Raw genomic sequence first — 14,029 nt, 5'->3', positions numbered from 1 at the left:
TGGTTAGGCTAAACAAGTCAAGCTTCTTAAGTCTCCTCTTGTAAGAAAGGTTCTCCATTCCTCTGATCATCCTAGTAGCCCTTCTCTGTACCTGTTCCAGGCTGAATTCATCTTTCTTAAACATGGGTGACCAGAATTGCACACTGTATTCCAGATGAGGTCTCATCTGTGCCTTGTATAATGGTAATTACACTTCCCTGTCTCTCCTGGAAATACTTGTCCTGATGCATCCTAGGATTGCATCCTAGGATTGCATTAGCCTTTTTCATGGCCACATCATATTGATGGGTCATAGTTATCCTGTGACTGACAAGTACACCCAGGTCTTTCTCCTACTCCGTCACTTCCAACTGATATGTCCACAGTTTATAGCAAAAATCCTGTTGTTAGTCCCTAAGTGCATGACTTTGCACTTATTCTATTAAATTTCATCCCCATTTCTATCACTCCAGTTTTCAAGGTCATCCAATCTTCTTGTATGATATTATTGATGTTAAAGTCTCATTCTCCCACCTTTTTATAAATCAATGGGATCACACATGAGTGGATAGAGTCTGCAATTGTCCAACTTGGCTGAAGAGATGTGCTTTGTATTACAACTGTAAGAAATAGCGGGTTAATTTGGCTGCTAGTCTAGAAAAGATGCCTTCCAAAAGAACAACTCAAATTTTATGAGGAATTTGTTTAACTTGGATTACCAGGGCCTTATCTACTTACAGTCAAGTCAAAGGCAGCTTTGCCATCAAATTCAATCTATCTATGATGAGATTTTCAATAGAACTTTGGTGAATTAAGGACACAAATATTATAAAAAGTCAATGGTGAGTTGGGTGGCTGATTTTGAAAACCACTCACAAGGTACTTTTTTATCCCTTGCCATGGTAGCATTTGAGCAATTCCAAAATATTAATGATTTTATTATCACAACACCCTCTGAGTTCTGGAAATAATATTATCTTCGTTTTCAGGACCGGGAACTAAGGGGCAGAAATATCAAAGCTGAGAGTTTTCACAAGAGCTTAATGGTTAGGCCCCTGATTTTTAAATATATTTAGGATCAATTTATGGTATTTAGGCATTTAGGATTAAAGGTATTGATCAGAATGGCCCCTTCTGGTCTTGGAATCTAGGAATCTAGGAGCCTAGTGAGATTTTGCAAAAGCATCTAGTTGTCTAACACTCATTGAAATCAATGGGATTTTGGACCCTTGGCGCTTGTGAAAATTCCACTAGACACAGAAACACCTTCAAAAATCTGGTCCTAGGTGACTAAATCCTATTGAAATTTAATGGATTTGAGTGCCCAATTCCCTTTGGCTGCTTTGGAAATCCCAGCCCAAGTGACTGGGCCAAGGCCTCATGGGGAGTCTGTGGCAGAGCTGGAAAATGAACAATGATCTGCTGAATCTCAGACCAGGGTCTATTCCACATGACCATCCTTCCTCTTTTCATGAAGCCCATCATTGCATCTTCTTCATTTGCCTTTTCTTTAATCCTTATCTCACGCCTTTTCCAAAGGATTTAACAGCCATGGCGCCAGTGAGAGAGCAGAACCGCACAACAGTCACGGAATTCATCCTGCTGGGGTTTGAAAACGGTCCAGGAAGTCAGATGATCCCCTCTGAATTGTTCCTGGTGATTTACACAGTAACCGTGCTAGGAAACACCATCCTGGTCCTCATCATTAGAGTCAGCTCTCGCCTTCACACCCCCATGTACTTCTTCCTCATGAACCTGTCACTCTTGGACCTCTGCTTCACCTCCACCATCGCCCCCAAAGCCATTGCGAGCTTCCTAGCAGAGAGCAAAGCCATTTCCTATAACGGATGTGCCACACAATTCTTCTTCTTCTGTCTCTTCCTCACCACCGAAGGGTTCCTCCTGGCAGCGATGGCATATGATCGATACACCGCCATCTGCAACCCGCTCCTATATCCTGTCACCATGTCCAAGTGGGTTTGCATTCAGATGGTGGTAGGGTCATATATCTGCGGCTGTGTGAACGCCATGGTGCAAACAGGCTTCACCTTTACTCTGCACTATTGTGGGCTTAATGAGATTGATTATTTCTTCTGTGATGGCCCTCCCTTGATTAGTCTCTCCTGCAGTGACACGTACATCAATAATCTTGTGATGTTTACCTTATGTGGATTCATTATAGCGAGCACTGCCCTGATTGTGCTCATCTCCTACACCTATATCATCTCCACCATCCTCAGGATTCGCTCTGCCGAGGGAAGGTGCAGAGCCTTCTCCACCTGCACCTCCCACATGTTGGTTGTGACTTTATTTTATGGGACCACTGCTTTCATGTACGCCCAACCCACTTGGTTATCTTCTCTGTACCCAAGGAAAGCGGTATCCGTGTTTTACACCTTTGTCATCCCCATGTTGAATCCCTTCATCTACAGCCTTAGGAACAAGGATGTGAAAGAAGCTTTGAGAAGGACTATGGGCCACAAAACCTTGACAAAATGAACCTTGCATTTCAACATAGAGACAGAACATAGCGTGTCAGTGTTCATTTTAATTTGCACAAAAAAATGGAGCAACAAAAAAAACCTACAAAATTATGACACACTGTTTCATTGTTTTTCTTTCTTATTTTTATCCAGCTATAAAACTATGAGTTTTTGAGACATCTGGGTGGAAATCTAGTACAATAGCTCGTCTGTCTGTTCATCTCTCTCTCTCTCTCTCTGACTGTCACTATCACCTCTCTCTCTCTGTCTAGTTAACACTATAATCACACTTGTGCATGTCGGTGAGTCAGGAGATCATTCAGACATGGAGACTAAGAGAATTCTAAAATGTCTTTATCATTTGTAGAGACCTTCATGCTTCAGGACATGAGTCAACCACTGACTGCCTGGGCTAGGATGAAATTTTCCTCACAGTTTAGCCTATAATTTTCCTTTCTCTGAAGCAGCTGATACTGGCTACCACTGGAGAAGGGTGCCTGGACTAGAAGAAACACCGGGCTGATGCTGCATGGCAATTTCTCTGTCAAGTGACAATACAGCATGTTAAAAACAATAAAGTATTTTCATAGACTTGAAATCTTTGGTAATGTTTTTACATTCCTATATCTGTAGAATAGGTAATAGCCATCTCCAAATCCGCGGGGAGCTGAAATTAGTGTGCTCTTCAAAAGGATTTAGGTATCTAACTGCTACTTTAGGTGCCTAAATCCAACATTTCAGTGCCACCGAGCTCCACAAAACCCCTGTCGCTTAACCCTGTAGGCCTTTAAAATCCCTAGGTGCCTGACTTTCCAACATTCAAGTCCCCAAGACACTTTAGTTTCTGCCATTCAGCATGTGCACAGCTACCTTGGTCTAAGTGCCTGGGTGCCTATCTGCTCCCTAAGCCCCAGTGGGTTCCTCAGAGCAGGTGTTGCACCACCTAACTAGCTGGTGGGGCTCAGAGCACACCTAAACAGACACAAAATTATGAGGGTGGGGACAGGTGAGGCCTCCTTTATAACTTTTATCTCATGGGTTGAAGCACTCACTTGGGATGCAGGAAACCTGAGTTCAGTTCCCCTCCCTGCGTGATGTGCGGTTGGTATTTGGACTTGGATTTCTAGCCTCCTAGGTGAGTGTCCTAACCCTGGGCTATGGGATATCATAGGCTGAATGTCTCTCAATATCTCCTGTAGAAGATGTTCCACTTTGTATGAAATAATTAAGTATACACCGAGCAACAAAGGGAGCGAGAATGAGTCTATTGTGCAGCGGTTTGGGCATCCGACAGAAAGATGCTGCTGGGCAAACCCTTCCTCTTATCAGGCAGAAGGCAGAACTGAACTGGATTCATCCACATCCTGGCTCACTACACTAACCACTTGACTGAAGGTTGAAAGGGAGGCCTCCCCAACCCACCCCCTGTTATTCATAAAACCCCTGCTCAGCTGCTGAATCCTTTAGGCCCCTAAACTCACCCAGTGCCTAAATTCTCAGTGTAAATGTTCCCTAGGTGTCTGTTTCTGCCTTTGGGCATGCACGCTGCAGCCTCACTTGGGGATCCGGACACCTATTGTCCACTTGAGCAATTCCCAAACTGGGAGAAGGTGGGTGTTCCTCTGCTTATCTCACTTGCAGGGTCTGATCTGGTAGGATGTGCTCAGAGCAGGCCTAGATCCCCATAAAAAAGCAGGGGAGGGGCAGGACCTCCCTTATAACCTTTAGCCTAGTGGTTAGGACACCCTTGGTTCTAGCCCCACGTGGGGGAGAAAGAAGCTGAACAGGAATCTGCTGTCTCTCAGGTGAGGGCCCGAACCACTGAGCTATCAAGTATTCAGATGTGGAACTCTCTCGATTTCTCCTGTTGAAATTATTCAACTTTGGAGGAATAGAAAGAATTATAAGTGGGGGAGGGGAGAGAAAGATTGCATGAGACTGACTCTATATCATGGTGGTTAGAGCCCTTAACCTAATGTAGAAGACCTTGGATCTGGTCCCCCACCTCCAGTGATGCTTTAATTATTTATTCAAAGTTGGACTCCACCAATCGGAGAGATTGAGGGGGCCCCACATGAGAATATCCTATAGCCCAGTGGTTAGAGCCTTAAATTGGAGGTGGCAGAGCCCCCTCTGGCAGATGGGGGATTTGAACCAATGGTCTCCTAGGTGAGCACCCGGACCGCTGGGCTAAAAGCAGTGATGGAGGGAATTCTTCCCCACCGCTTGAAAGAAATGCTTTAGGCACCAAACTCCAGGCGAGGGCTCACAGCTGAGAATCACAAGCAGAAGTAGGTGCAGAACTCCCTGAAAGGAGTGGGGCTTAACACACAGCCCTGTGCTTGGCACCTCCCATTGGCTAGTTCAGGCAAGGAGACACCCAGCATGCTGGCTTTGTGAATCCCATTCTCAGGCACCTGTCTCCCTGCATTCATTGTATGGGAAGCCTGAGCACCGAACTAAGGCTTTGTGAATCCCAGTGATTTTCAAGGCACCTAAAAGTTAGTACTTGTGACTCTGATCATCACAACACCTAAATCCCTTGGTGAATCTAGGCCTAGGTACCTAAATACCTTGATAAATCAGGGCCCAAATGCCTAAAAGTTAAATGTTGCAATACCTAAGTCCCTTCGTGGATCGAGCCCCAAATTACTTCCATGGAGCTACATTGATGTACACCAGCTGAGGATCAGGTTTTTGCAGTATCTCAGATGCCTTGGTAACTGCTGAAAAATGGTCAACAATGTGACACCTGTATCAGGTTGTGGCCACTGGGGGCTAGATCCACAAAGGGAACTTAGTCTTAGACTGGGCCAGAGGGAGATGTCTCTCTCTGCTCTGCTGTAAATCAAGAGTAACTCCACTAAAGTCAATGTAGTTGTACTTTTGTAAAGCTTGTGTCAGTGAAAGAAGAACAAGGCACATTCTCTGCATTTGCAAGAGGCCGTGAATTTAGTGACAGGAGCTTATGAAAACACTTGTGTTTTTTGATCTGGCCATGAAATGAAAACATTTTGGGCCCCGTTCTGTATGTTTCACTGAAGCAAAATTCCACTTACATTCAATGGGGATTTTGGTGGTATATGACTCGTAGATTTGGGTGCACTCTCAGCATTTAACAGGGAGGTCCCAGGACAGTGATTACTGAGTTTCTCTCCCTTGCAAACCTGGGTAATGAAACTCTGAACGCACCACATGTTTATATAAAGATCTAATTATGAAGGGACAGATATTCTCTCTGTTTCCAGAATGTGAAGATTTACGGCTAGAGCCTGGAACTCTTACTCATATTCAGAAGCAGTAAGGCCCAGATCCTCAAAAGTACCGAGGCATCAAACTCCCACTGATTTCAATGAGAGGTAGGCATGTAAATATGTTTGGCGGTCTGGACCTTTCCCCCTTGTTTAACCTTATTGGCTGCAGTGAGGCTACTCATTTAAGTGACTGCTGTCCATTCACCATCTGGCCTTTAGTTTAGTGGGCTCTTTTTATGTTTCTGTGGTTTTAATATTATGATCAGATTGAGAACAATCATGCTGCTGTTACAGTCGCTGTGAGGTTTACCATTGATTTCAATGGGAGAACATCTACTGCCTATTGAAAACAATATGTCGACATCCATGTATGTTCCACTTCCTGAACTTCACTCTCTCAACCAAGATAATCATCATTGAATGGGTGTGTTTCTAGTAGGGTCCTGCAGGGATCGGTTCTTGGCCCTATGCTATTTAACATTTTTATTAATGACCTGGAAGAAAACATCAAATCATCACTGATATAGTTTGCAGATAACACAGAAATTGGAGGAATGGTGAATAATGAAGAGGACAGATCACAGATACAAAGTGATCTGGATCGCTTCGTAAGGTGGGTGCAAACAAACAATATGTATTTTAATATGGCTAAATGTAAATGTATACATTTAGGAACAAAGAATGTAGGCCACTGTGACACTGGCAGTCCAGCAAACCTGTGTATGACAAGAGGCATTACAATCATATCAGGATAATTCACTTGTGTGTGAATTTCAAAGAGATGTACTAGACCAGCAATCATTAACTCATTCATTTGTAGTAATAGAAATCAAGGGTAGATGCTAAGTGCATTTGTCTGTGTTTATCTATATCCCATTAGAAGATTTATAATGTAACCAAATTAGCTTGTAGATGCTAATTCCCTTTCATGTCTTAATTGCTTTACATTATGTATGAAACTGCGTTCAATTAACCTTAAGATCAAAGATGTGAGATAACGCAGGAAACTAATAATATTATCTACATTTCTTCAGCTAATCTATCTCTCTTATAATAAAAGACCGGCTAATTGTTTTATGCAAATGAGTGAAACTAGATTAGCTGTGTATGCATAAGAAAAACAGGAGTACTTGTGGCACCTTAGAGACTAACAAATTTATTTGAGCATAAATAAATTTGTTAGTCTCTAAGGTGCCACAAGTACTCCTGTTCTTTTTGCGGTTACACACTAACACGGCTGCTACTCTGAAACCTGTGTATGCATACAAAATTGAATGTTCACTTCAAAGTGGTGGGTCAGTGTATGTTCAACAGAGAGGAATCCTCAGTCACATGCTGTGCTCAAAACACTTGACAGCCCATTTCAGCTATAAAAATGAAACCTCGGGCCTGATCCTGCATCTCTAGTCTGCTAAACTTTAAACAGGGAAAGTTTAAGCCATGGGACTGAGATCTTCCAAGTAGTTATTTGGAATACCTTGGAAAATGCATGGGAATCCTCTAACAGACTTTTCATGTAAACTGCCTTTGGATTCTGACCTATTGGGATAATTCTGAAGAGACTTTTGCAAACCAGCAGATATAATATCTCTGCTATGATTCTGACCTATGAACACTGAAAATCACCTGTATGTATATGATTCCTTAAAATTAATGGAGATACCCTAGCTCCTAGAACTGGAAGCTACCTTGAAAGGTCATTAAGTCCAACCCCATGTTTTCATTAGCAGAACCAAGTACTGATTTTGTCCTAATCCCTAAGTGGCCCCCTCAAAGATTGAACTCACAACCCTGAGTTTAGCAGGCCAATGCTCAAACCACTGAGCTCTCTTCTTTTTTTATAAATCTTTAGTTAATTTACTAAGGATTGGCTGACAGTATGATATTTGGGTAAGATCTGAAATATATATTGACCCGAGAGTACATTTCTGATCCTTTGGGATTGGTAGAACCTTAAGTATGGTGCATAGGGTTTTCAATAACCTCTCACTATGTTAGGCATCCGAAGAAGTGGGCTGTAGTCCATGAAAGCTTATGCTCTAATAAATTTGTTAGTCTCTAAGGTGCCACAAGTACTCCTGTTCTTCTTTTTGCGGATACAGACTAACACGGCTGTTACTCTGAAACTTATGTTAGGCCTGTTTGCCTAGATAGGAGCCAAGGACTGGAATGCTTAAAGGGGCTGTCTTTGGCTTCCTGTTACCCAGTATAGTACTATAGAAGCTCTTTTGATACTGGTTTGGTGACTTTAATTATAGGATAAATCACCAGTTTTAGGGGATTGCCTGCCTATTTCTTGCAGTCTGCCCTGAGTGTGGAATTCTCAGTGTGGTCCATCCAGGCAACCAGTCACAGCCACACTTACAAGATGGGGGACTCTATCCTGGGAAGCAGTGACTCTGAAAAAGATTAGGGGTCATGATGGATAATTAGCTGAACATGAATTCCTAGTGTGACACTGTGTAATGCAATCCTTGGATGCGTAAACAGGGGAATCTTGATTAGGAGTGGAGAGGTCAACCTCTTATCATGATGTTTATGCTCATTATGTTCAAATTCCAAACATGGAAATGATTCATTATCTATGCTACTTGAAACCGATCTAGGGAATCTCTGCCATTTACTCCATTGGAGGGATTACCCATAGTTTATTTCTCCATTCCACTAATATTGGTGGAGCTCTCCTCCAAACATGAGCTATCACAGATCTGGCTACTAGCAATAATTGAGTTATCAATGAGTCCTTCCCTGGATCAGTAACCAACTTTAGACTGTAACTATGGGTTCCATAAGTGACCTAACTTTAGTAATCTTGAAAAATATATTAATTTTTCTCCAAAATATTGGCTTCTTTCTGTCCTAATATCTTAGGGCATTCCCAGCATAAATGCAAGAAGGCAGCTATATCTCAGATATAGAAAAGTTTTTAGCCTTTCTCCACAGGTTTTCCCATTGTTCCAAGTGATATGTGGTTTTAGATTCTTTCCCCCATTTTCCCATAAAAGTGCTCTTGTCTTCTAGATACATGGGTAATAATTCATTGTATGGGGGGAGGGGTCGCACATTTCATGACTTCTCTACACCTACATAATTGCATACACCAGGGGCTCCTTGCATGCTTTCATTTCCTCACTAGCTCCTTGTTTGCCACCCTCCCATCCCCCTCAATTTCAGTGACTCCCTCCAATTGCCCCAATCCTCCTCCAACAGGTGTTTTTCCCTGCCATCCTCCGTTCCCCCCATTCTAGGGTCCCCCTTTTTCTCCTCCATTTCAACAATGTTCACAACCCCATTCCCACCTTTCCCCCACATTCCCCTTTAGCACTCCTAGTTGTTTGTGTTCTTTCTGTCTTGGTAGCAAGTCATGCAGGGTGTCAGGATGTTAAACTATAGTGGGAAGATGGGCAGAGATGAGATGGAGTATTGTCATGATGAAAGGCTTTAATGGCGCCATGTATGATCTATTGAGAATTGCAGAGGTGGTTGTCGCTGTGGCTGTGCTAATCATGGTGGCTGGAGCTCTATGTGTCCCACATTTTCCCCCTTTTGGTTTTCTGATTTCCCCCAAAATCAACAGGGCTCTGGCCACTGATGCCTAAAGCATTCCCTAATGTTTTAGAATTGGTCAGATAATGGAATATCAGGGTTAGAAGGGACCCCAGGAGGTCATCTAGTCCAACCCCCTGCTCAAAGCAGGACCAATCCCAGACAGATTTTTGTCACAGATCCCTAAATGGCCCCCTCAAGGATTGAACTCACAGCCCTGGGTTTAGCAGGTTAATGTTCAAACCACTGAGCTATCCCTCCCCCTGATAATGGCACCTAGAATGCCGAGGTGGGCACCCATCCAAGTACTAGCCAGGCCAAGGACAGTTTACCTTTCGAGATCGGACAGGATCTGGTATCCAAAAATTATTGCATTACAGACAGACAGAGAAATGCTGTTGAGTTGAGTGTGAGACCTTCAAAAACTTAGCCAACCATGGGGAAATAAGTCTCTTTGCGGTGTTCTTTCCCTTAACTAATGGATCTGTCATTGTTAACATTCTGCTAAAACTTGGGCTTCCTGCACTGGATTATGTAGGAATCCATGGCAACTTCCATGCCTATGAAGTCAAAAGACTTGGCTTGTGCTGGGCAAAATGGCAAGCAATTCCAAATGAAGGGATATTTGCTGGAATTGACCTGCCCCCCCAACCCAATGGAGCAGAATTCTTCTCTATTCTATAATAAACTAGAACAGATGGTTCTATAATATTCTATTCTAAACTAGTACTGGTGAGTCTACTCTATTCTATTGTTGTACAGGTGGGTTGTTCTATTCTATGCTAGGCCTAAAGGTAAGATTTTTAAAGGTATTTAGGGGGCTAGTGGCATTTTCAGAAGAATCAAGCTGCCCTAACCCCTTTGTAATCAATGGGTTTTAGTCACCCAGGGCTTTTGAAAATCTTACTAGGTGCATAAAATTCTTCAAAAATCTGCCTCTAATTCACTGACATTCCCTGCTGCTGTCTACGCACATCCAGGTGTCAGCTCAGTGCACTGCTCTCTGCAATTGGGTGGACAGCTCACCCTACACATGCAACAAGGTGTACAGACTCCTGGTAGCTATCCCATCACTGTTGCTCCTGACTTGGCTGGCAAAATCATGGAGAAAATCATTCTAATGGAGATGCTTATCCCAGGTCCCTCACTGACACCATACCTTTCCATCTTCCTGTTGAGGTGGAATGTAGAAATTTGTGGACTCTGATTATACATTGGCTGTGGAGTGTAAAATGAGACCGAATTTGAACTTTGACCTTTAAGCCAGAGCTCACCAAAAGAATATCAGAATATTCAGCTATCCTCTTGGCTCAAATATGTTAAAGTGAATGTGAGTGACTTGGCACGACCGTGCCTGCTTGTTCCAACCACTACACATTACTCCCCTCCTAGAACTGCATAAGCCCAACAAGTCCTGACTCCTATGTCCAGCGATAACCACTTGATCGGATTGATCTCTCAGTGCCAGGAAGAGCACCCAGGAGTCCTGGGATTTCCAATGTTTCTGAGGCTAGACGAATACCCAGTTCATCCTCTGTGTCCTGGATATCCCCCCTTGTGTCAGCCCCAGTCAACGCTGCAAACTTTTCCATCCTGTTGAGTTTGGGTGGCTAAAAACAAACATGAACCAAATGAAACATGCCGTGAACTTGTTAATGATTCCCCTTATGACGGGATCCCCAAAGCTCTGGGGAACCAACTTTTCATTTCTGGAACTAGGGCCAGTTCACCTGCCAGTCAGGAGGGCAATGAACATCTCTAAGATGTGACTTCCCCAGGCCATCCTCAATCATTAAGAGGCAGCCAAGTCTGAGATCACAGGCACAGCAGTTGTGTGAGGTAATGACTCTTATTGCACAAAATCTGCAACATGCTATTAGCGATAAGCATTGTAATTGCAGGGGGAGGAAGTGGGGGGGGCGGATTTTGGATATAGGCTTTTATTTTTAGAGGAGCTAAGGTGAGTGAGGAGGAGAACAGCAAACAAACATTTCCCCTGTCTGTGCCTCAGTTTCCCAATTCTAAAACAGGGATAATTAAAGTGACCTCCTTTGTAAAGTGTTTTGAGATCTACATATGAAAAACACTAAAAAGAGGTAAAATTATTAAAATTGAAACATATTATTTGTTTCCCAAAAAAGAAATCAAAATGACAATTCCATGCAGAATTTGAAATTTGAAAAAAAAAAGTTTAAAATTAGGAAATATCAGGGAAATACAATTTCTTTGCTTATTAAACCACATTTTGTTTTTTCCAAAAAAAACCAAATATTTCATTGACATGTTTTTTTTGGGACTATCTAGTGAGGATCTAGCTGGGACCTTCCTCCCATTTAGTATCTGAGACTCCCATGAGGAAGCGCTTTCCTTGTGATCCACAATCTTCCCTACACTGAACCTCTAGGACCCATAAGGAATCTGTGGACCGGCAGAGGTGTGCCCCATCAGGGCTGCAGGAAGATGAGTGGAGACAGTGGTTAGCAGAGGGCTTGTCTCAATGTGTAGACTGCTCCTCTTTACTCCCAAGGACCCCAGGACTGGAGATGACTACTGGTGGAGCTCACAAGTTCTGCTGAAACCGGGTTACTCACAACTGGGGCTGAGGAGAGTTTAGTAAACAAAGGAAATTTAGTAAACAAAGGAAATTCCCAAGCCAGTGTTTTTTGTTCAGGTGGAGTTAATATTAATTTAATATCAGTAATGCAGGGGATTACATCATAATCATTATCATCATTGTTCCTTCTGCAGCAGATTTTGCAATTAATAAATGGAGAAGAATCTCACCACCCCAGTAACGGAGTTTGTTCTCTTGGGCCTCACTAAGAATCCTGAGCTGCAGCAATTCCTCTTCGTGGTTTTCTTCATCATCTACGTGAACACCTGTCTGGGAAGCTTCACCATCATCACCACCATGATCACCGACCACCAGCTGCACACTCCCATGTACTTCCTGCTGGCCAACTTGGCTTTCTTGGATGTCAGTGAATCATCAGTAAATGCCCCAAAATTGCTCATAGGTCTCCTCACCCCTAGTAAAACCATCTCATTCAATGAATGCATCCTCCAGATGTTCTTCTTCCACTTAATTGGGGAAACTATGGGGTTTTGTCTTTTGGCAATGGTGATCGATGGGTACATGGCCATCTATAAACCACTGAGATAATTGACTATCATGAACCGGGGTGTGTGTGTGTGGTGTTAGTGCTAAATGCATGGCTGGGTGGATTGGCTCACTCTGCTGTTCAGCTTGGACTGCTCCTCCAGTTACTGTTCTGTGGTCCAAATGTCCTAGAAAATTTCTACTGTGATATCCCACAACTCATCAAACTGGCCTGCACTGACATTCACTTGGTTGAACTGCAGATGGTCTTCAATGCTGGAGTGTTGCTCATAATAGTATTCATCATTCTGCTGATTTCCTACACTGTCATCTTAGTCAAGATCATACCTAGCATCTTCATCTATGCTCGGCCCTTCAAGCAGTGCACGCTGGACAAGGTGATATCCGTCATTTACACTGTAATCACCCTAAATGCTGAACTTGATGATCTACACGCTGAGAAACGCCAAGATGAAGAATGCCATCAGGAGATTAATGAGGAGAATGCTCTTCTTGGGGAGGGAAAAAGAGACATAATTTATCTTCCAATGTACATTTGTGTTAAAAATCTAATTTTCTGCACTGAATCAGACAGCAGATATATGTGGCACATGAAATGTGTGTGTAGTCAAAAGAGATCAAATACTGCACAGTCATGAGAATCTGTGCTCATAAACACATTATAGACTGAGGGCAAGAACCTCCATGTAAGTAAAAAATGCCGTCCTTGTAAATAAGACATAGCTCCATGAAGGTAAATGGGTCAGTTCCCCAGCAGGAGGAAATGTGAGCATCTTCCTTATTGGCTTCCACCAGTTGGGGTTTTGACACTGAGAATTGCTGGATGAAATTCCTCTAAGAATGATTTCAATTAATGAGGAACTCATGAAAATCAATAGCTTCTCCGAAAAAAGATCTGTTCAGTAAATTGTGTATCAGAGCTAATGTACTGATTGTGGTGAGGAAATTACTATAGAATGTTCCAACAGGTGAATATGAACAATCTTTTGCTTTATGGCTTATTCTTTTCTCCCTTTTACATATATACACTTATCCGCACTTATCATGTGGCTTCATATCAGAGTGGTTTAATAACACTGAGATATTATTATAAGAATTAATTGGTTTTAATTTTGTTATATAATATTTCTATTTCTGTTATGACTTCACAGGTTAAACTAAATTAATCTTTGGTGGCCTTTTCTGCTAATCATGATATAAAAGTGCAGTTATAAATAGAGGAGGTAAACATTTTTTTCTTGGATTTGTTGTAGTGTCCTTTTCACTGGCAATCTATAAATAACATTACAAAATGCTTTCATATGTTTTCCAGATTTTTACTTTCAAGGAAAAAAACAAGTTTCTTTCCTAAATACATTTAATTTTTAAATTTTTCTACATTTCCTCCTTTTTTTCAAAGAAAGAAAGAAAGAAAGAAAGAAAGAAAGAAGCAGTTATGAGATTTTACAATACGAGGAAAACAAATAAAAATATTTGAATAACTTTTCAAAGAAATGTTGCTTTTTTTCTTTCCCAAGCAGTTCTATATTTTCAAAGTTGATGTACTAAAGAGAAAGTTGTATAGTGAAAAATAAAAGGGTCTCTCTTTCCTGAAAAGATGTACCCTCCATGTGTATCAAAATTGGATTTTCAGATCCAAGATGAAT

General features: G+C 42.1%; 1 protein-coding gene and 1 pseudogene across 1 annotated transcript; both read left to right on the top strand.

Moving 5' to 3' along the window:
• The first annotated feature begins 1,527 nt into the window (after positions 1-1,527).
• LOC128848193 (olfactory receptor 12-like) lies at positions 1,528-2,478 on the top strand. The gene has a single exon (XM_054048008.1). It carries the CDS (start codon positions 1,531-1,533, stop codon positions 2,476-2,478), a length of 948 nt encoding a protein of 315 aa, XP_053903983.1. The 5' UTR covers positions 1,528-1,530.
• A 9,551-nt stretch (positions 2,479-12,029) lies between these two features.
• Positions 12,030-12,899, top strand: LOC128848444 (olfactory receptor 4D1-like; annotated as a pseudogene).
• The last annotated feature ends 1,130 nt before the right edge of the window (positions 12,900-14,029 follow it).

The sequence above is a fragment of the Malaclemys terrapin genome, chromosome 13 (assembly GCF_027887155.1).
Source record: "Malaclemys terrapin pileata isolate rMalTer1 chromosome 13, rMalTer1.hap1, whole genome shotgun sequence".
In the NCBI taxonomy this organism is placed as follows: Eukaryota; Metazoa; Chordata; order Testudines; family Emydidae; genus Malaclemys; species Malaclemys terrapin.
The sequence above is the reverse complement of the archived record's forward strand: the minus strand, read 5'-3'. Positions and strand labels throughout refer to the sequence as shown.

Bases quoted from the DNA above. Each gene is read 5' to 3' on its own strand.
- LOC128848193 (XM_054048008.1), top strand. From the start codon at position 1,531: ATGGCGCCAGTGAGAGAGCAGAACCGCACAACAGTCACGGAATTCATC.